This window comes from Anabas testudineus, chromosome 13 (assembly GCF_900324465.2).
Source record: "Anabas testudineus chromosome 13, fAnaTes1.2, whole genome shotgun sequence".
Taxonomy (NCBI): domain Eukaryota; kingdom Metazoa; phylum Chordata; class Actinopteri; order Anabantiformes; family Anabantidae; genus Anabas; species Anabas testudineus.
Window position 1 is genome coordinate 17,397,809 of NC_046622.1, and position 20,345 is coordinate 17,418,153.

Here is a 20,345-nt window from a genome sequence, read left to right on the forward strand (position 1 = left end):
AAGAAAACTGTACCTACTGTGAAACACGGAGGAGGCATGGTTATGTTCTGGGTCTGCTTTGCTGCATCTGGCACAGGGTTTCTTAAATCTGTGCAGGGTACAATAAAATCTCAAGACTATGAAAGCATCCTGGAGCAAAAGATGCCGCTCAGTGTCAGAAATCTTGGTGTTTGTGACAGGCCATGGGTCCTTCAACAGGATAATAACCTGGACTATTGTGAAGTAGCCTTCTATGAGTGCTGATCTAAATTGAAAGCTCAAACTTGAGACAGCTTTGCTTGTGAGGAGTGGACCTAAAATACCTGTAAAATACAGGTGCAGAAGTGTCACTGAGAACTAAGCTCTGATTAGCTCAGTCAGCTATCAAATAGCCAGTTCAAATTGCTCAACACATTCATTAGTCTTGTGGATAGCAATTTGCTGGTGTGGGACCAGGCTGTGTGAAACGTGCAAGAAATTCCATGTTACCAATTACTGCTTTTCCCATAGATTGAACCAGAAGAGGATGTACCTACAGCAGCAGTCACAGGGCTTGGGACTACAGGCCTACTTCAACCAGATGCAGATAGCAGAAGGATCCTACCTGACAGGCAGCCCTGCTCTAGATCCAGCAGCATCTCAAAGTTCCCCACAGGTCCCCCCTGTGTCATCCACCCACCAGCCTCAGCCACAGCAGCAGGGCAGTCCTCAGGCCTCACCTCCCTACAGTCATCCCCATAGTTTGAGTCCTTTGATGGAACCGGGCGAGGGCCTGGTTTATGACCCCTACATGAGCCACCACCACTACACCCAACACCTGACCCCTGGATCTCACCTCCACCACCAGCTCCACCATCCCCAGTCTCATGAAGCCTCTGCCAGTGGCCTGGGATTCAGCTACCCCACAGGTTGTGAGCAGCAGGCCCTGGGGCCTCCCACTGAGGCTCTTCACCCAGAGCAGTATGAGTTCCCCCTGGACCCCATCTCATTGCCCCTGCCTGCTCCAGGAGATGCTGAGTCTGGAGCTGTGGCGGGAGTTTTGGCTGGTCCGGTGCATTCAGATGGCCTGAGTCTGCCTGAGCTGCAGAGCTCCCTCCTGGACAGTGAGATGATGGAGACCGTGGACTCCCAGCATGGCTTCGTACTTGTCAACTGAGGCTAGCTGAGGGGCTTAAGAGAAAGCAGTATTAGGTATTGAGAACCTACAAAGCATTAAGAGCAGAGAGTAGGGAGATATAAGTGGAGGCCACAAGCGTAGCAACAGGGAAGGATAAGTGTACATTTTTGTATGCCTAATACAAACTTAATTTCTTAGTTGTGACGAACCTCAGACCTTTTTACCAAAATCCTCCCTTAGCCTACCTCCCTTTCTCCCTCTCCCACACTGTTCTCGTTCTCAACAGCTCTGTGATGCAGGAACAGGTCCGATACTTGGCACAATGTGAGCTTCGCCGTGCAGATTTGGCGAGGTTGCTGTTGTCGTGGATGTTGTGCCACCTGTGAGGACTGCGCCATGCAGCCCGGAGGTATGGTGCACATCCTGGAGACAGCCAGAGTGCAGCATTTCACATAGAAATGGTTTGAGAGTGAACTCATTTAGAACTGACTGGCAACCAAAAGCACAATGTCTGGCAGTGCTTTTTGTATTTAAAATAGGACATTGTTGACAACAATAGACTGGTTCTCAAAACACTTTTGTGCATTTTTATTCTCAGTAGATGAAAAACAGCTGAACAAGAGAAAATGGCCCTCATTTATCACGGTACAATGGGATATCACCACAAGTGCAAGTGTTAAAAGTGTTTTGGTCCATTTTGTCAAAATTGTTCCACACTAATGTAAATGCAAAGGCTAACTTGACGTTTATGAATAGGTCCTAACACTAAACCAGTATTCATCCCAAGAAACAACTGGTCACTTGTGTGTTGTCATTTGCCTTAACAAATGCCCTACACATGCTAATTGAAGCTTGATGAATAATGCATCATTTGTTGAACTTCTACTACATATGTGCTTTTAAAATTGCTTGGACAGAGGTTACGTTAATTGACTCATGAAAATAATAGATTTAGCTGCAGGCTATTGTGTTTCTTAAATAATATTTTTTTCTTTGTGTTTTTGAATCTTGAACTACTGATCTCGATTTAATTCTTACACTACTGAACTGCTTTTCCACCTTTCCGGCTGATTGCACACATTTGCCAGGTTTCATTATGCTCACATTAACATAAGGATTATTAGCATTTTTTTTTCTCGTTTCGAGCGAAATGGCCACAGATCTTTTAAACAGTTGAATTGTGGCTTGTGCATTTGCCTGATAAATGAGGGCTGATATGATTAACGTTTGTTTGAATGAGAAGTTGCAGTGTTAGACAGTCAATATTATTCTATTTTTGTGGTAATACTGAAGCAATATTCATCCTCAATGTTGAAGGATTATGAATGGAAGCCTCACCTGTACAGCCAACTCTGATTGGTTCCCGGGGACCTCTAAGTCATCAACAGTGACATCACTTGAGCTGATGATGTAACCAGGAGATAATCTCTCGCTCACTCGCCCTGGAAGTGCAGGGGCAGGCCTGGAGACAGGTGTGTGTGTGTGTGTGAGTGTGAGTGTGAGTGTGAGTGTGTGAGACTGTTTTAAATCATTTGTTGTCATTACTGAAAAAGACAACCACTGTACCGATGTTTCCATTCAAAGTAACACAAGCTGTGCTTTTCCCTCACAGTTGTAGCTTCTAGATTAATTCTGGTTTACATCGTCAGTGCTCTAGTCATGCCTCTGTGTTTTAATGACGAACCTTGTTTATAATAATGAAATGACCCCTTAAAGATTCCCTGCATTAGATTTTATGAAAGAATGTTTCCTCTCTGATGTTGGGGCTGCTGTGAGACTAAGACCAGCCACACATCAGTCACCTGACACTGGATTTCGACTGCTCACCACCACTCTTTGACTGACAGCAAGCCTGCAACAGGAGGAGGGATCGTTTCCTTTTCTATACATAACACTTGGACTGTGTTCTATATACTTGAAGCACATGTATGTATCTTCTCTGACAGATGATGTTGACTTAAAAAAAAAAACTTTTCATTGGAAAAACAGGACAGAGAACGTCAGAGGGGTGAGCTGAGATGATTGGACTGTGACCATCTGGCAGACTGCGTGACCTCCAGTGGTCGTGGGTTAAACTGTTGGAGCGTTTGTAACCTTGTTTCACACAAGGCAGTTACTCTCAGTGTGTAGATTGGACTGAACAGATATCATAGAGTTCACGATCACACTCTAAAGTAGTGGTGTGACTTGGAGTTTCTGTAGTTGCTAACTTTAATGGGGTTTAGAAGATATGGACCAACTGTGGTTGCAGTCCTGTGCAAGACATAAAGGAAAAATCCACCCTAAAATGCTTTGAACATAGTTTCACAACAAATGAAGGCTCCAACTAATTATGAAATAATACGTTGATTATTTACTTAACTAACAAATGAGTTATTCATCAAAAAGTAGTAAAGAGAAAATGGTATTCATAGTTTCTCAAGGCTGACATAGTTGAACTGTATGAACAGTCAACAGAAACCTCCCTCCCATGGAAAAAGTCTTCACTACTTGCTGCCTTAAAAATATGAAAAAGCCCCAATGACAATAAAACAATATACATAAAATGTCAGAAACGAGCTATTTATCCAGCATTGTTTCCATGTCAGTCCCTCAGGATCTAAGATTTTTGCTCTGATGGTTCACAGAGATACTACAATGACCTCTATAGACCAGAGTGCACTGCAGCACAACACATGTTGCAAAACAGGTCTTGTGGCTGTGTTAACAGTTCCACCCAAAAATTTACAAACTACTTGGTGAGCTGGATATGTTTATATGCTCAGACACCCATATTTAATTGACAGGAATAAGGTCACACCCAGTCTGCGGGTCATGGTGAAAATCCTTCACAAAGAGGAGTAAGTGAAGGGCCAGACTGAGGCAGGTTCACTCAGTCATGCTGGAGTTCAGACAACAACTAGACTGCTGCTACCTGACAGCAGGAGAGTATTACAGGGTGGATTTCGCCTTTATGTCAATATTTGATGATTGTTCTCTAGAAGCTACAGGATGATCTGTGGAAGTTGAATACTGGAGCACTTTGACAATGAGGGGAAGAAGAGATGTAGCGCGAGAGGAGGAGGTGACCGTGGTGGAGGCGGGAACGGGTCCGTGTCGCTCTGCCGTTTCCTGGCAGATGAAACAAAACGCCCGTGTGTAGGAAACACCTCTCTCCTCTCTCTTCCCCACCAATAATGGACACAAAACAAATTTCTTTCAAAGAAAGACCAGACACATTAACACTTTATCTGATTGTTGATTGGTAATCCAAGAAAGAGTAACACTTTTCAGTTCACAGTGAGTGTTCTTTGTACAAATTAGGGGTGTAATGAATTTTTTGGCACACGCTCAAGTTGCACCGAGATGAATTTTGTGTTGAACGTGAATAGTGTTCAGTGTGCCTTTTACTTTTCATATTTTCAGTCTAAACGAAGATTTCCAATAGCACCATTATTTCCAGTCGGCACCCTCATATCATTTATTTTGTTAAGATTGACTTTTTTCTTTTTCTGTATTTTCTTTTCCGAAAGTAAGTAGAGCCAGGTTTTACAAAGGTACAAAACCAAAGTCCCTCAGAAGTTTCCCTGTACGACCCACCGTGTGGAGTTTTGGAGCTTCTTCGTCAGCTTCTCTACCGTGCTTTTTCTTGTTGGTCAATCAGTGTATGCCATTGAAAAGTATTATAGCAATATTTCTCTAGTTTGAAGACTAAAGTCATGAAGATTCTAGTGGACGTGTTTCCAAGTATCATAATTTCACCTCCTGCTGATAAAAACAAAAACATCAATCTATCTATAGAAATCCAGTTTTATATTTACCTTCATTGATGTTGACCACACATAAGCTAACTTGCTGTTGAGATTAAAAAAGGTTTATTGAACGGAATAGCATTGCGGGTGTTTTCTTTTTCAGTGTGTTGATGAGTCACATACTTCGTCAGTGTGTTGTGACAATACTCCGTAATGACTGGTTCTTCGAACACGGTTACGGAGCTGACAATTATTGTCTACCACATACTCTGCTTTCTTCTCTGCATAATCCACTCGTCCTGCAGCCACCTGATAGCGCCTCAGGTTTAGCCGGTGTAGGTTAATGACCTGGAAAAGTGAATCACACCAAGTGCTTCATATAGACTGTTGAGTCATAGCTGAACTACTTGAAATCCTTTGAACCAGAACTAAACACAGCAGAAGCCACAGAACTGGTTGTGTTACATCATTTAAATATTTATGTTCTGTTAATACTGGCCATGCAATTAATATTAAACTTGCAGTGTGTGTACATATATATATATATAGATAGATATAGATAGATAGATAGATATAGATAGATAGATATAGAGATATAGATAGATAGATAGATATAGATAGATAGATAGATACAGATATAGATATATACACTACATGTTTCAGATGCATCCAGTCAGAGTTAACACACATTTACATCACAATAAGGTTTCAGCTTACTACACACATGAGATCTGACACACTTGTGTAGAACATGACTACACTTCCCCAGGAAAACATGGCAGCTGCACAGCATCAAAAGATGAAGCTCTACGAGCAAGCTGAGAGGAGCGTTGGTCCCTTTAACAGACAAATGTCATATGTTGGACCTGGACTCAAGTACCTCACAACTATTGACCTCTCTCTAAAGGAAACTCGCCCCTTCTGACGCCTTTCGGGCTCCATAGTAAACTTTTTCACTTTACTGTGATGACATCTAGATTACACGAGGCTCTGGGCACCTTCCAGAGGCTTATGGATGAGCTATTGCCAGCCCCAAGGGGCCCACAAAGCTGCACCAGACAGAGGAGGCCAAGGAAGCGTTCAAGGACATCCAGCAAGCAGTGGGCAGCGATCCTGTGTTACGCTGCCCTGACTTTCAGAAAGCAAACGGACTTGTGGGACTGGGTGCTGGGTGCTGGGTCAGTTCTCCAGAACTCCCGAGGCTCATCAGCTGATCTTCACCAAACCAAGTGTGCTGCTCTACAGCAGAGAACAGTTCTGTTGGGAGGATGTTCATCCTGTGAACAGACGACAAATCAGTGTGGTACATGGCCGTGCAGCCCTTTCAGTTGGGGGTCCACCGTGTTCTCGGCGCCAGTATTCGCGACCTTTAGGAGGGTTGTGTGTGATGGTCACACCGTCAGTGTTTTTTTTCAGGATTATTTTTAATGTCGCACATGTCAAGTGTTGATTTCAAGTAAAACAAATGAATACATAAAAACCGGCACCCTTCGCCCTGACGAGCAGACAACCTCCCCTCAGCTCCTCTTTTGTACATCGAGCTGTGAGCCGCTGCGGAGTTTTGCACATTTCTGTGCTAACAGGCAGGAGGATGAACTGAATAATTCATCAGCGCTGATAAGAACTGAAGCCCGGGGCAGCGGCTTAGATCACTGGACTGACGTCACATTTCCAACTTCTCCGTGCCAGTCACCTGTCAATATTTATTAAACTACAGTAGGAGGAACTCAAACACCTTTGATAGTAGGGTGGGGGGGGGGCTGTGCTGAACCGAGCTCTGATTGGTTGACCTCAGCTACAGTAATACTGAGAAGAAGACTGCAGCAAAATGTGCTTCTAGAAACTGAAAAGATTTCCCAGCGTCGCCTGACAGCGGAGGTTTGTCCCTCTGGTGTAGGAAGGATCGTTTACACAGAACATGTCAATCCGATCGGCCGCTCAGACAGAGAACAGTTAATCCCACTAATACACCGTCAGAGGCAGGTGAGGTGGGGGTGGGAGGGCTGTCAATCTGTTCATGGAAACCAGGGTCTCACTTCTTTTCCTGGGATCAGACCGTGTGCGCCACATGCAGTTGGTGCTGCTGAGCCGAACTGATCAGCCCCTCGCCCCCCCCCCCCCCCCCATTTAGCTTGAAACGGTCACACATCAGCATTTTACTGCTCCCAGCCTCCTGCTCTGCTATGATAGAGGAAAAAAAAAAACTAGTAACACCTGATTTTGACACACTTTAATTCTATATTTGAAAAGTGTGATCTTGCAGCACGATCCCCTAATAGACGGCAGCATTCTCCACTTAGACCTGGTTATTTATAGGATGCATTCAGTGCCATTATCTGCTTTTGAGACCTCCAGCAGGCTGTCTGTCACAGACACTCTTGGGAGGGAGAGAGAGAGAGAAAAGAAAGCTGATACAAGGGCACACATCTTATCCCCCCCCCCCCACCCCCCCCCCCACTAAAATATCACAATATTAGAGGCCTGTTCACTCATCAGACCAAAGTATGCTGTAATGACATCAATGGTTGCCAAGACAACAGGAGGAGGGTGGATGACAACATCCTACTGCGTCTTTTAGAGCAGGAGATCACAGCAGTGTTCAGGATTAGAGCTGGGCGCACACACACACACACACACACAGAGGAGGGACACACAAACAGGCTCAGAGACAAATGCCCACCAATCTACCTCTGGAGCGAGCTGCACCTTTTCCGTGAGAGTCACCGTGCAAAACTCAAAAACAGCTTCTAATAACTGCAAAGCTCGGGTGCAGCGGCGAGGCTGACGTAAATGCTGTGGCTCTGCATGGTGTGTGTGTGTGTGTGTGTGTGAGGGGCTGCCAGTGGAACAAAGATTTTCTTACATGAACCGAGCTCGTCATTAAAGGTCATTCTGCACTTATATGCATGTGTCCTCCATTATTCACCCTCAGTCCCTTTTCTCTGAACACATGCTGGCCAGCAGATGGACGGAGTCAGAAATCCCAGCATAGATGACCCAGTAGCTCCTGGAAAGACTCGACTCCAGCAGGCTCTGGCTGCTGGAAAGTCTCGCACTCTGCTCGAGTGATCTTTGTGTCTCTGGTGATGTTACCTAGAGAAGAAAGTTTCTGCACTTTCTGAACCTCTGCTGCATCGCCGCGAGATGATGCGGAGGGGCGGAGGAGCTGAAGCGACAAGGTGACTTGAGGAAAACGAGTGGGCCAGCGCTCCTCTCCTCTCTGACTGATGTTTGTCATTTGTGACCCTGAAAGCATCTGACCTCACTGTGTGTGTGTGTGTGTGTGTGTGTGTGTGCGTGTGTGTGTGCGCCATGCTGTGCGGGGGCTTCGCTTGACTCCTTTCATTATAAATGACACAGTCCTGGGAGGCAGCTGCATTGACGTCAGGGCTCTCAGCGCTGTCAAGGGCTCTGGCTGATGAAAATCCCTCCAAATAACAGGATCTAAATAGAAAGAAATAGGTTGCTGCTGTTTCATTACTGCCTCATGAACTCAAGTGGATTTAGAGGGCGGATTAGCCCTCGTCTTCAAGTAATCGTGTTTTAATGAAGACTTTTTGGCAGAAAAAAAAAATTACAGTTCAAAGCTTGGCACGTTCTCCTATGTTTAGAACACGGGCTTAAAAAAAATAACTCTCGGTCGTCTGGTACATGTAAGGAAAAGTCTAAAGTGTGGTTTGGTTTGGTTATCAGTCTCAAATGTTCCATGTACCACTCAGTCCTCCTCCTACTTCACGCACATCCTGCAGCAGCGAAGCCGCTGTAATCTAAATAGCTCTCAAGGTGGTCTCGCTGTGGCAGAATGTGCTGACACACAGCAGCTACAGCAACCTGTGCATCACAGCACATGTGCATAATGTGCTCTGGTGATGAGGTATACGGTCGAAGGGCTGGGTGGAGGATTGGGAAGGCACACGGCTCACAGCTCTGAGGGGGGCTGATGGGAGATTGGAGGAGATTTAAAAAAAAAAAAAAAAAAAAGGAGGGGGGGGGGGGGGGATTCTCAAAAAGATCTCTGCCATGTGATTTTACTGCTCTAATCCCGTGTGCTGATTGCTCATCTGACAGCTCCAACAGGCCGCAGCACAGCAGCGTTCATTTTCCATAAAACATATCAACATGTTTTTGCTGAATTCAAAGAACCCTTTCTCGACCCAGCCTTCAGTTCCTCCTCTCCCCCAGCAGTAGTCAGGCTGAAGGCAGGTGTCAGCTGCAGATCCTGCCCCGCTCTGCGTGGTTCCCTGTGGCCAAAACAGCCCAGAGGACCTGCGCTTTTCATCTCCGCAGCAGCTGCCTACCAGGTCAGAGCTGACCAAATATGAGACCAGGAACATGTGAAATGAATGCCACATCTTCCTGAGTCTCCTTCAGGCTGGTTTATTTAAAATCCTCCAGGTTCAAGTCAGACACAGGATGTAATGGGGTCTTTTTGCATAACTCTCCCACTTGATGGTCGACAAACACCAAAATCAATTCATGATGTTTGCTGAAAAGCACATCACACACCGACTTGGGGGCGGTGAATGAATTAAATACAAAGCTGCAGCTGTCCAAAAGACAATCAGAGGATGAGGAATTTATTTTGGTTTCACTTATAATTTTTTGACCTGAATTGATTGTATCTATACGACATATTGACTCTGCCTTTTATTTTTCCAGCAACAAACCCGACAGAAACATCAGATTTATTATTTTGACACGTCCTTCACATAACTTCAGAGCGAACAGTTAGTTTAAAACAACACGTAACGCTCACTCCACTGTCATTTTAATATAATGGCAATGCTGGATTTAAATACTGTATTTTACACACACACACACAAAAACTGTTTTAATTGGATGATTTCCTGTTGCTAGTCTTCGTGTGGCAATTGGCAATTACAGTAATTCACTTAAGCAGTAACTAGTTAGAAAAGCAGACGACACCAGTTCCTTTGTGTTACTTTATTCAGATCAAGATACAGTAGTACAGCATCCCAATTGTGGAGGGAACTCAAGATAAAAATAAAAGCACAGTCTTTGCGATACAGGACAATCAACAATCAAGGTTTATTTAAGAGAACAAAATGAGCGGGGAGGAGAAGGGAGCAGCGGGAGCAGTTCAGCGAAAGACAAAAGTTTCTTTTATCAACAGAGACGATACATTTATTCAACCCGCCCATTCCCACCCTATAATAAAACATTATGCAGCCTTACATACACGCGTCCCACTTTCTTTGAAAGCATGCACTTGTTCTCCATCGTGTTGAGATTTAGAAGCGGAGGTCCCTGGGTGGCCCTTAATGTTCTAAATCTCACGTACAGTGGAGAACGTTGCATGGAGTTGAGGGGGAAACCGGGTGGCTCTAGAACACAAGACGGCCATAGTTGTGTCAACCCCATGACCCCGACAGCTGTTTTACCATCCCATTAATGTCCACAGAACAAAGTGTCCCCAAGAAAGAACAAAGCTGTCTCTATACTGTACAGGACAGGTGAAAACTGTTTACCCAGGCCTACTTAAAACAAACAAACAAAAAAACCACCACTGTTTTCAAAGTCATTGGCACAAAGATTAAGAGCGATGCCGAGAAAACATTGCAGAAACGCAGCTGACTACTACTTCCCACCCTGCACGTCTACAAAAAACACTGAGGATTTGGAGGAGGGTAATTATGTGCAACACTTTACGACTGAGCTGGTCCCTGTTACGCTGGGCCGAGGTAATTCATTTGTTTAACCAATTCAATCTGTGTTGCTGCAGAGAACAAACAGCGCAGGGGGGCAGGACAGTCTGGTACATGGAGTGGGGAAAGGACACTATTTGAGATTGGTTAGTTAGTACATGCAATCACTGAGTCACATTAGATCTTCAGATTACATGCAGTCATGTTGACCACCTGTTACAGACGGAGCAGTACAGAAAAATCAAATGAGACATTTCACAGACGTGAAAGGTTCATCTGGTAGAAAAAAAAAACAAAACAAAAAAAAAAACAACAACAGCCAACTTGACCTGCAGACCTTTCAATCACTTCTCCGTAGAGCCACACCAGTGCCTCTGGGAAAAGTGAATCAACAAAGGGGTGATTTGAGACAAAGCTCAGCAAAATGAACATCCTGTTGCACCGTCCGTTGCTCAAAGTTTGTGTCTAGCACTGGGAGAAAAGTGCAGTAGCGCAAAGCGCTAGCACGGCCCTCTGTGCTAGGTAGCAAACAAACACGTGGTATGCTGCAATGACTGTGGCTAAACTACAACAGTGTCCAAGGATGTAAGAGGGAGGAATGTGAGAGGGGTTCTGGTTAGCGATGCCTAGCTAGTACAGTAGCACATTAGTCAGCATGCACCACTTAATGCAAATTCATCACACTTTGCCTTTATTGAAGCACCCATTTACAGCAAAGAGGAAAGTTAACAAAAGAAGCCTGTGCTATGCCTAGACATGGACTACCATTAAACAGTAAAAAAAAAAGAAGAAGAAGAAGAAAAAAAAAGATAAAACAATTGTTAACAGCTTTCTCTATACATTTACCAGTTGTTCCTGAACATCAATAAATTATCTTGTAAAAGTGTTTGCGTTGTTGGTTCTGGTGGATGTTGGGTTTAGCCTGGTTGGGTGGTTATGCAAGGGCCAGAACTGCACAAGAAAAAGAAACAGAAAATCACATCTTTAAGCTTTGAGCACATCATATATGATTCATGTCATTCAAACACAACAGAAGACAGAGATGCTTACCACTGATAGCCTCCTGGGCAAAGTACTTGACATCCATGTCTGTGTCTGAGGCCAGCTTCTCCAGCACTGGCTTCACTTCTGTTTGCAGGGCACTGTGGACAAGGAGGATGAGCACTAGTAAACTAACTGGCTATGTCCCTTCTTGATTTTAGTGTAATAATACATCGCTGTCACTGTGGAGAGATTAAATTATAAGACAACATACTTGCTGTCAAGCACCGGTCCGATCTTCTGAAGGGATTTAGCCACATTGAAGCGTACATTGGCCACTTGGTCATTGGACATCTTGAGGACCACTGGGAGCATTTGCTTAGTGGTGATTTCCTGGCCGCATGCCTCGGACAAAGCCTGGAACACAATGCAGGTGAACAGTGATATTTACAGATTAATGGAAAAATGAACTGATACAGATACAGATAGATTAGTTACATGTTACACAATATCACATTAATGATGCATTAAACATCAAATGTAATAATAAAGAACTAAACACGAGAGCAAGTCTATGCAAAAATCAATGTTAACTCACATTGATGCAGAATAAGGTGGTCATCCTGTGGAGGTAGTTGGGGTCATTGGCCATACCCAGCACTTTGGGCACAATGGTGTTCTGAGCCCATTCAGCTCCAAACTTCTCCACTAGCTTCATTAAGTTACAGGTGGCTGCTTCACGGATGGCATACACTACAAAATTACAGAGAACATCGTGTGTGAATGATGACTTTTAAGGTCTCCATGGTGGAGAAGAGATAGTGCGGACCAGGTCCTGCCTTTTTGCAGCGCCTGGATGTTTAATGTAGTGGTGGACAGGGGTCAGTGTGGGCACTCGGACCAGTCTGCCACTACACAGACCCATGGAAACACGCTGCCATGCACTTTGTGTTCAGACAACTGTTGATCAAGGGCAGCATTACATTCTTCCTATTCTGACTGGTCGACCACAACAAAACCAATAGTCTTCATTTTGTGGCTGAAGTACAATAATTCAACATTTGGTTATGAGCCAAAGAATTGACTTGTATACTGATCGATGTAATGTAACATCACAAAGTATCTGTATGTCACAACACTACAAACACGAGGTCTGTTTGGTTAAACTGGAACTGGTTAAATGACAGAACAGGATCTGTGTTAAAATTAGAGAGAGAAAGATTCTAGGCTGATTTCCCTGGTCCTGTCTTTCTTTGTAAGGCTTATATAAGGGTGGCACAGCCCTAACCCCCGCCACAGCCAAACACACACAAGCAACATTCCAATGATGTAACCCAGCTGGCCCTTTGTCCTCAGTAGTGAGCATGTGTCTCTAATTGGAAAACTCAACACAAATAAGATGAGAACACTACATTGATTGACTTTTTTATGGAAAAGACAAACTTTGAGGTTACAAAAAAAAAATGGAGCAAAGTGTGTGGAATGATGGGTACACAGCTCGTCCAACATACGAATGTACGATTAGAAATGCTGTGCAGGGAGAAGATCCATGAAACCCACGACAAATTGCAGGTTGAAGCAGACAAGTAAACAGCTAAACTAAGAAGGTAAGGAAAGGAAAGTTATACATACAGGAGGTGCGACAGATACAGAATTCTGATTACAACTTCCAAAGCACTACCGTCTTTCATGTGGTCCATTCCCTTAACTCTCAAAGTTCTCACCACTACTTCTACCCCTGCTTAGCCTTGTTCAGTTTTAGAGTGGTAACTCTTACCATCCTGATGCTATCTCACCTCAACTCAAGCCAGAGATGCCAAGATGTGGAAAACTAAAGACAGGGGATCCAGTGTAGTCAAAGAAACCAATAATCAACAATCTTGGTAAATAAAATAAAATATACTGTTTAGTGGTATGACACAAGAAAAGTAAGTTAAGAAAGTAAGAAAGTTAGATTTGTTCATCAATGATATTAATACTTCAAAATGCTAATCCATAAGAGTGCCTTACCGTGGTCAATAAGCCAGGCCATACAAAGGGTGTTGAGTTTCTCATCAAAGAATTCCACTCCCTACGGAAACAGAGTGTAATTAGCGCTGTTGCCTGGATGGCTTCGCTCAAATCAGGGCTGATAAAGCATGTCTGTGTGCACATTACTAAGATGTCTGGTTCTATGCATGGTACTAATTAGAAAGACCGTTAAAGCATATTTTATATCGGTTTCAGTTGTCTTTCCAAACTCAATGACTCACCAGCTGTCCTGCCAAAAGGGGCATGTACTCTATGATGGCGAGGCGGACCCTCCACTTTGCGTCCTCTGCCAGCTCCACAATGGCCGGCAGCAGTGACTGGGAGAGCTGACGGATACCAATCACCTCATTCACGCAGTCTAGGTTGGAGATGATGTTGAGACGCACTTCGGGGCACTGTGCCAGGAAACATTTTAAAGGTTAATCTTTTGTTTAAATGGCCACATCAGATATCTGACAAACTATATTTTACTCATCACCTATTACAATTTGCTGTCTTTGATCTAGACTCTTAATCTAAAATAAAAATCTAACAAATCTTTTTCTTTTCATTACCTTTTTAATATTATGTCCAAAGTGCATTTCAGTTCTGTGGCCACTTAAGAACTTTATATCGAGAGTAGCTTTCATTCTCATTTGGACAAGATGTTAAAAACTGAAACAACTAAAAACTTTTTATACAACGCATCCAGGGGGAAAAGCTATACTACATGATGATTTCACACTCCCAGATGGGCTTAAATGAAAACAGAGATTAAACAATTTGAAGAAAAAATAAAATAAAAAAATAAATAAAAAAGCTCCTTGATGAATGACATGTCTGCTGTTTTTCGTATTGCTCCATTTAAAATTGTTCTGACAGATGCATTTTGAATTATTGAAATTTTCAAGTCAAGGCTGACAGTTTGCACTATAATCTAATTAGACACTCTTGGTCTTGTGTTTGTGCTGTGAGGAAATTGGGCCATCTTTAAATAGGACTAAGGAAAGCAGTGAAGTGAAAGGCTCAAGCCTTCCAAAACATTTTTATACCTTTGTGTCCAGTGTGATAAAGTCATATCTGAGCTTAAAACAGACTTAATGTCACTGAAGTGTTTTCACTGGACAAGCTGTGACTAGGCTAGTGCTGTTCCAGATTAACTAGTTGCTTTTGGGCATTATAGACAACAAGGACATCAACCAACTCACTGTAACTAAATACATACATATTACAATCAAAAATCAAATCATTTTAAAGTATCGCAAATACTGACAGTCACAAAAATAAATGTAGAGCTGAATAACTGTAGATGTCAAAATGTTTAAAACATATAGTTAAGCTGTGGCCAGCATTTCATTATTCACCCCTCTAGAGGCAGCGAGTCAGTGTTGTAATTTTAAAGTCTCAGATGCATGAATCACCCTCCTAGCCTGCCAGGTGGTGTACAAGTACATCTGTTGGTTGTGGCTAAGTGGCTTTACTGTGTCCCAGACAGGCTGATCACAAAAAGTCAACGAAGTTGGTCAATCAACTGAGACGCCTCACAGAAAGAAGCTGTTTTGAAGGTTACTAAACCAAGCACCAAGCATTTGATGATTTCCAAACACAGATGTGTATAATATAAGAAACTGTGGTAAATGATCTCAAGTCAGCATTTCCTTTACCTCGTCCTTGAGCTGAGCCAGGAAGAGAGGCAGTAAGTGCTCTATTGTGTTGTCCTTGCCCAGGATGGTCGAAAGGCCCATAATGACTGAGGCCAGGGCTGACTTCACATGCTGGTTGGTGTCTGACACAAGTTCCTGGTCGGGGTGGGACACACAGGAGACAGAAAGATCAGCACAAACAAATATTTAAAATGTGTCAAACATAAAGACTACTACTATTTGTCATATTTACAACACACTACAGAAGAAAGCTATAATTGACTTGAGAGTAAATACACAGTGAGGTGGATTAAATACTAGTGCAGGCATACAGTCATTGCAGTTAACTACTGTAAGTGAAATCGCTTCAAATTATGTGAACATAAAACAAACAGCATAATATCAACAAGGGCCAGACAAACTGCCTATTACCACGTCATGTGCACAGATCATATCAAACATAACTGATCTTGTAAATAACACACGAAGGATTTTAGTACAAACTACACAATAACCAACAGCAGCATTATTTATTGTAACGCAATACATAAAATTATTAGTAATACGTCTAACAATATAAGGAGATTAGCTTTAAAGTAAGTGGGACGTGGGCAAGTATCACAAATCATTATCAAGACGTTAACAGTCTTCCAAAGGTGATTCTGTTTATTGCTACCTGTATATCTTTTATCCAACTGTTGATATGTTAACAGGATAAACAGTCGATCCTTACTGAGCATTTTACAAACAACCTGAAGGTCTATACATTTTAGTGCAGGTCTAGCAGTACTTCCACTACCATTAGTTAATTAAAAAAAAAGAAAAAAGGATCAAGTAGCAGCTGTGTAAGTGTAAAAGCAAAAGAAGTGCTGCTAAACTTCCTGCTGAACAACAACAGTGCCACCTGCTGTTCAAAACCTAACCACTGCCGAGCACTGACATCTGTTGAGGATGTGAGAAATATTGAGTCTAGTAAGGAAAACAGCTTTATAATTAAATTTGGACCCACTGTACTTACTGTTATGATCACATTTTCTAAACTGTGTATTAGTAATGTTTTTGTGCACATCAAATCAAAGTATCGCTGCTCATCTCAGAAGTAAAGCACCAAAAAAATATCACAATGTGACAGAAAACGTGGATGTCTTACCTTGACACAGGGCAAAATGTGAGTCATGATGATTTGCTCACGATTGTCCTCTGGGAGGTTCTCACAAAACTCTAAAAAATACAAACATGAAAATTACACTGTTAGTAAAATAGTAAACTGGACATGATGCTGAAATAATAGTAACAATAATAGTATTCTTATTATTCATTATTTGTCATGTACTAACCTTTGACCTTGTTGGCTGCAGCAGCACGGACCTCAGCTTCACAGTCCTTCAGAAGATTCTGGAAAGCTGGGACCAGATCGTTTTTGGTGATCTCTGGCCCGACTGCTTTCTGGAGCTACATTCAGAGAGAAATCAACACCTCTCAATATCCAAACAAACAAGTAACATTGTGCTGCTTTTTTGTAACACATTACCTCTAACAATAAGAACGCCTACATGCACAGAACAGTCTCATATGAGTCCACATATGGCTTCACATTGCAAAATCCTGAATGTATTACAACGGCTTGGTTAAGTATTCTTACGGAGTACAAGTAACCCAGTTAAGGATGCTCTATTAAATAGGTTAATGTGTCATACCAAGATTCTGCAGCATTCCCTCTTGTCTGCAACTGCATAACAACATTGACAGCTTGGAAGTACAAGTACTCAATGCTGACATAAAATATGAAGACTAACATGTTCACCTGAGTTTTTCCCAATCAACTCAGTCTAATAAAGCAAATATATATGATTAAGAACAACATGTCACTGTGCCCATGTCTAAAATGGTAAATGTATTGACTAGTAAAGTATAGATTATTTTCTTTTAATCTGTATTTCAAATATTCTTTGGCTAAGACAAAATTTTGAATGTATATAAAACATTCAACAAAACTTCAGCTGCTTCAACTGCTTGTGAGATGCTGTGTACAGTGTTAGGTGTTAGAGCCAAGAGGCTGTCAGAACATATGTCACATCATATGGAAAACCCTTTGCTTGCAGTAGACTGTTGTATGTGCACCAGATATTGGTGTTTTTTTTGTTTTTGTTTTTTCCTGTTTTTTTAACAAATGTAAGCCATCAGTAATAATTACACAATAAAAATGTGGAAATACTTGAGCTATATCTCAGCTCAAGCACCTGACATCCCTCTTACTCACTACAGAAAAGGTGGGAACAACAACTGCAAGACAAATGCTAAATACCAAATATGCCATTTGAAACTGCCCAATAGCGAGACTAAATATATAAAATGCCCGCACAGCAGAAAAAAACAAAACAAACTGAAAAAAAGACAATAAAAATACTAACTTGACATTTCCTGAAATTAAAGCGCAAGCACTTAACTAATATTTTCTGCAGTCCGACTGTAGCTCATACATTACATAAGAGTTAAATGGGGCAATACTTAAAAGTATGATGAAGAATTCCTTTTCACACATCTTCAAAGAAAATAGTACAAATATTTAAGAATGCTTCACAAGTGTATGTCTTTAATGACATTATATTTCACCATTAAATCAGACATTAGCCACAATTATACATTTAGTCAGGACGATAGCAAGGAAAAAAGTTGGCCCTTTACCTCAGAGAACTTGTCGGCAACCATGTAACGGACCCTCCATGACTTATCCTCTGCAGCTTGGCGCAAGGTTGGCATAACCAGGGTTTCCAGGTCCTCCTGAGGCAGCAGAGTGGCAATGCTGACACAAGCCTCAACGGCAAGGAGCCGCACAGAGTCCTGATAGAGAAAGGGAAACGGTTGAGTTTGGCCAGCGTTTGATTTAGCAGCCAAGGGACGGCAGAACAAAGTGTTCAGGATCAGTTGAAAAGAAGGAGGACAAGCACCCACACTTACCTGCTCGTCAGAGGCCAAAGCAGTGAAAAGAGAAATTATGTCTGTTTTTACATAATCCAGCTCGAGCACTTTGGCAAATTCCCCAAGTTTAGATGCTGCAGCACGACGTACCATAGGAGTGTCATCTGAACATAAGGTGCGAAAATGCCTAGAAATAACCACAAAAATTATAGTCGCACAAAACAAAGTTAGAATTAAACCAGGCTGTAAGCAGAAATTAATCTTTAGATTACACCTAAGTGCAACCAAAAACCAAAAAATTGTTACTTGTGTTAAGAAGTTACTTACTGTCGAATCTCAGCCTTGACAGTGCTGGAGACACGAGGATAACAGACACTAAAAAGGCCGCAAGCAGATGTGCGAGAAGTGAACCAGTCACCACTGGCCAGCCGCTTGACCAAAGGCTCAAAATGAACCTCCAGGTCAACTGGAGAATGCTCCTGAGAGATCTTCCGCAGGGACTCCACAGCTTTGTCTCTGACTACTGTCTCTTCCACTGTAGCAAGACTCTCCAGAGGAGGCTGTATATCAAAAAAGGATATGGCTGGTTATTCACACATTTTAGGTAACATTAAGGTAGGGATTATGTCGAGGGTTAAAAAACAAATAGGCAGAGAATTTTAATCTTCATCTCACATTTCCAAAATTTCATATTAGCTCAAACCATTACATGCATATAACTTTAAATTAATGCAGGCTTTGTTATTTTTTAATTAAATACACTGAAGTGTCCAAAATTAAGAATTGGCAACTGGCATGCATTCACATATACTTTAAACCTACCAGGAGACAGTGGACATATTCTGGCCCTCCCACCAACATAGTGAAATTGCCAAGCTGCTCAGCCAAGGCCAGGAGCACCTCATCTTCATCATAGATGGTGTCTAGAGGATGACAGAGAGTCTGGTGAGAACATGAATTCAGTTCGAAAAAAGCAATGCTGTGATTGTGTGCTACTGCAACAGCTCGGACAACACAAGCTTTTGTTTTTACCTGTAAGGAAAGGAAGGAGTTCAGTGCGAGTCCTCTCTACTCCCAAGGCCAGAGCAATAGTGGACAGCTTCTTGATGCTGTTCAGCCGTAACTGTACACAAAGTAGACAAACGTTAGAAAAGCCTTCACACTAAAGTTTAATTTCAATTGATATTAATGTCAATTGGCAGGCCGTAATCACGCCTTATTAATGCAAACTGAATCTAGCAGAAATGTAACTTGAACGTATCGTAAGTTATATTAGCTTATAAGTGGCGAAGACAGTACGTGGTAGTTAACTAACGTTCGCCAGCAAATATAGAAATAAGACAAATAAATCAAAATGCAAGGCATAAACATGTTAACAACAGTGATCTCTGCCCACCGAGGCCTTGAATGTTTAGCTAGCTGTTTTGATCGACAACTTAAACTGCAAGTCAGTCATTCAGCTAGCGTTAGCTAGCATACCAGCGACGCGTTAACGCTAGGAGCTAATGACCCATTTCTCTCAGGTAGATGTAACCACTTAAATTTGCCTTTATATTTCAGTTTGTGTAACCACATCGACCTACATTTTATCAACCGTTACTCCGCATGTGGAACTAACGTCGTAGGCCGTGGCAATAAATGAGATAGACCGGCACATTAGGGTGCGCCCGGCAGAAAATTCCTGATAGGCCTTGGGACGGGGGACGCTAGCTAGCACCTTTGCTAGGTTTGCTAGCTAGAAATCAGATACGCGCCTGAAAAAATACGTCGAACTGGCTTTAAGAGACCGCACAAAAACAAATGGCGATTCAAGACACGATTAGCGTGACTACCTGAACATCCTCATTTCGCAGTTCATCAATGAGAACGGCGATGGGGTAGAGAGAGTCGTCTCCATCAGCTCCTGCCATTTTGATACTGTTGCAGTTACCGAATGGCGCTGCGCTGCCGCTCTACGGGGTTTCTGCCGGAGCGCCGCGGCTGCAGGGCCCTCCCTCCTACGGGGCTGCGCTGCTGCTGCCTTCAAGGAGCCACGGGAAAACCGAACCACAACAACAACGCTAATTTAAAATTTAATTTGAATCCATTCGGTATCAAACTAAACGAACAAGTAATTACTTACACAAAACAGTCAATAATATAAACCTCGAAACTGTGTAATAACTCACTCCACTGTGAGCCAAACTCAAATATTCAATGTACATGCGACATATTTTACTCAATTGTAATTGGACTTACTGATTTATTAAACAAAAATTCCTTAATATGTGTAATAAATGCAAAGTGATATAATCAATCG

At 42.5% G+C, this 20,345-nt stretch overlaps 2 protein-coding genes across 3 annotated transcripts in view; one reads left to right on the forward strand and one right to left on the reverse strand.

The window, feature by feature from the left end:
• The window catches only part of sik2b (salt-inducible kinase 2b), a 38,254-nt gene extending 33,291 nt beyond the window's left edge, over window positions 1-4,963 (forward strand). For both annotated transcript variants that reach the window (XM_026368034.1, XM_026368044.1), the window contains exon 15: window positions 490-4,963. In XM_026368034.1, coding sequence (XP_026223819.1) covers window positions 490-1,135 — 646 coding nt within the window. In that variant the 3' untranslated portion in view covers window positions 1,136-4,963. The remainder of the gene's footprint in view (window positions 1-489) is intronic.
• A 4,793-nt stretch (window positions 4,964-9,756) lies between these two features.
• On the reverse strand, window positions 9,757-20,030 carry ppp2r1bb (protein phosphatase 2, regulatory subunit A, beta b). Its single transcript, XM_026366168.1, has 15 exons — window positions 19,879-20,030; window positions 19,079-19,169; window positions 18,869-18,969; window positions 18,374-18,606; window positions 18,086-18,233; window positions 17,813-17,968; window positions 16,465-16,579; window positions 16,278-16,348; window positions 15,149-15,283; window positions 13,727-13,900; window positions 13,485-13,545; window positions 12,073-12,227; window positions 11,749-11,891; window positions 11,544-11,635; window positions 9,757-11,444 (listed from the first exon to the last, which is right to left on the reverse strand). The coding sequence occupies exons 1-15, from the start codon at window positions 19,954-19,956 to the stop codon at window positions 11,428-11,430; spliced, it is 1,770 nt and encodes a 589-aa protein (XP_026221953.1). The 5' UTR covers window positions 19,957-20,030; the 3' UTR covers window positions 9,757-11,427.
• Between the last annotated feature and the right edge of the window lie 315 nt (window positions 20,031-20,345).

What these genes read in the sequence shown, in the direction of transcription:
- ppp2r1bb (XM_026366168.1), bottom strand. Translation starts at nt 19,956, where the DNA reads ATGGCAGGAGCTGATGGAGACGACTCTCTCTACCCCATCGCCGTTCTC. An exon ending in GGCCTGGCTTATTGACCACG is followed by an intron (nt 12,228 to 13,484) that starts GTAAGGCACTCT and finishes GTAATTTTGTAG; the next exon opens with TGTATGCCATCCGTGAAGCA. An exon ending in CCACCTTATTCTGCATCAAT is followed by an intron (nt 11,892 to 12,072) that starts GTGAGTTAACAT and finishes ATTGTGTTCCAG; the next exon opens with GCTTTGTCCGAGGCATGCGG.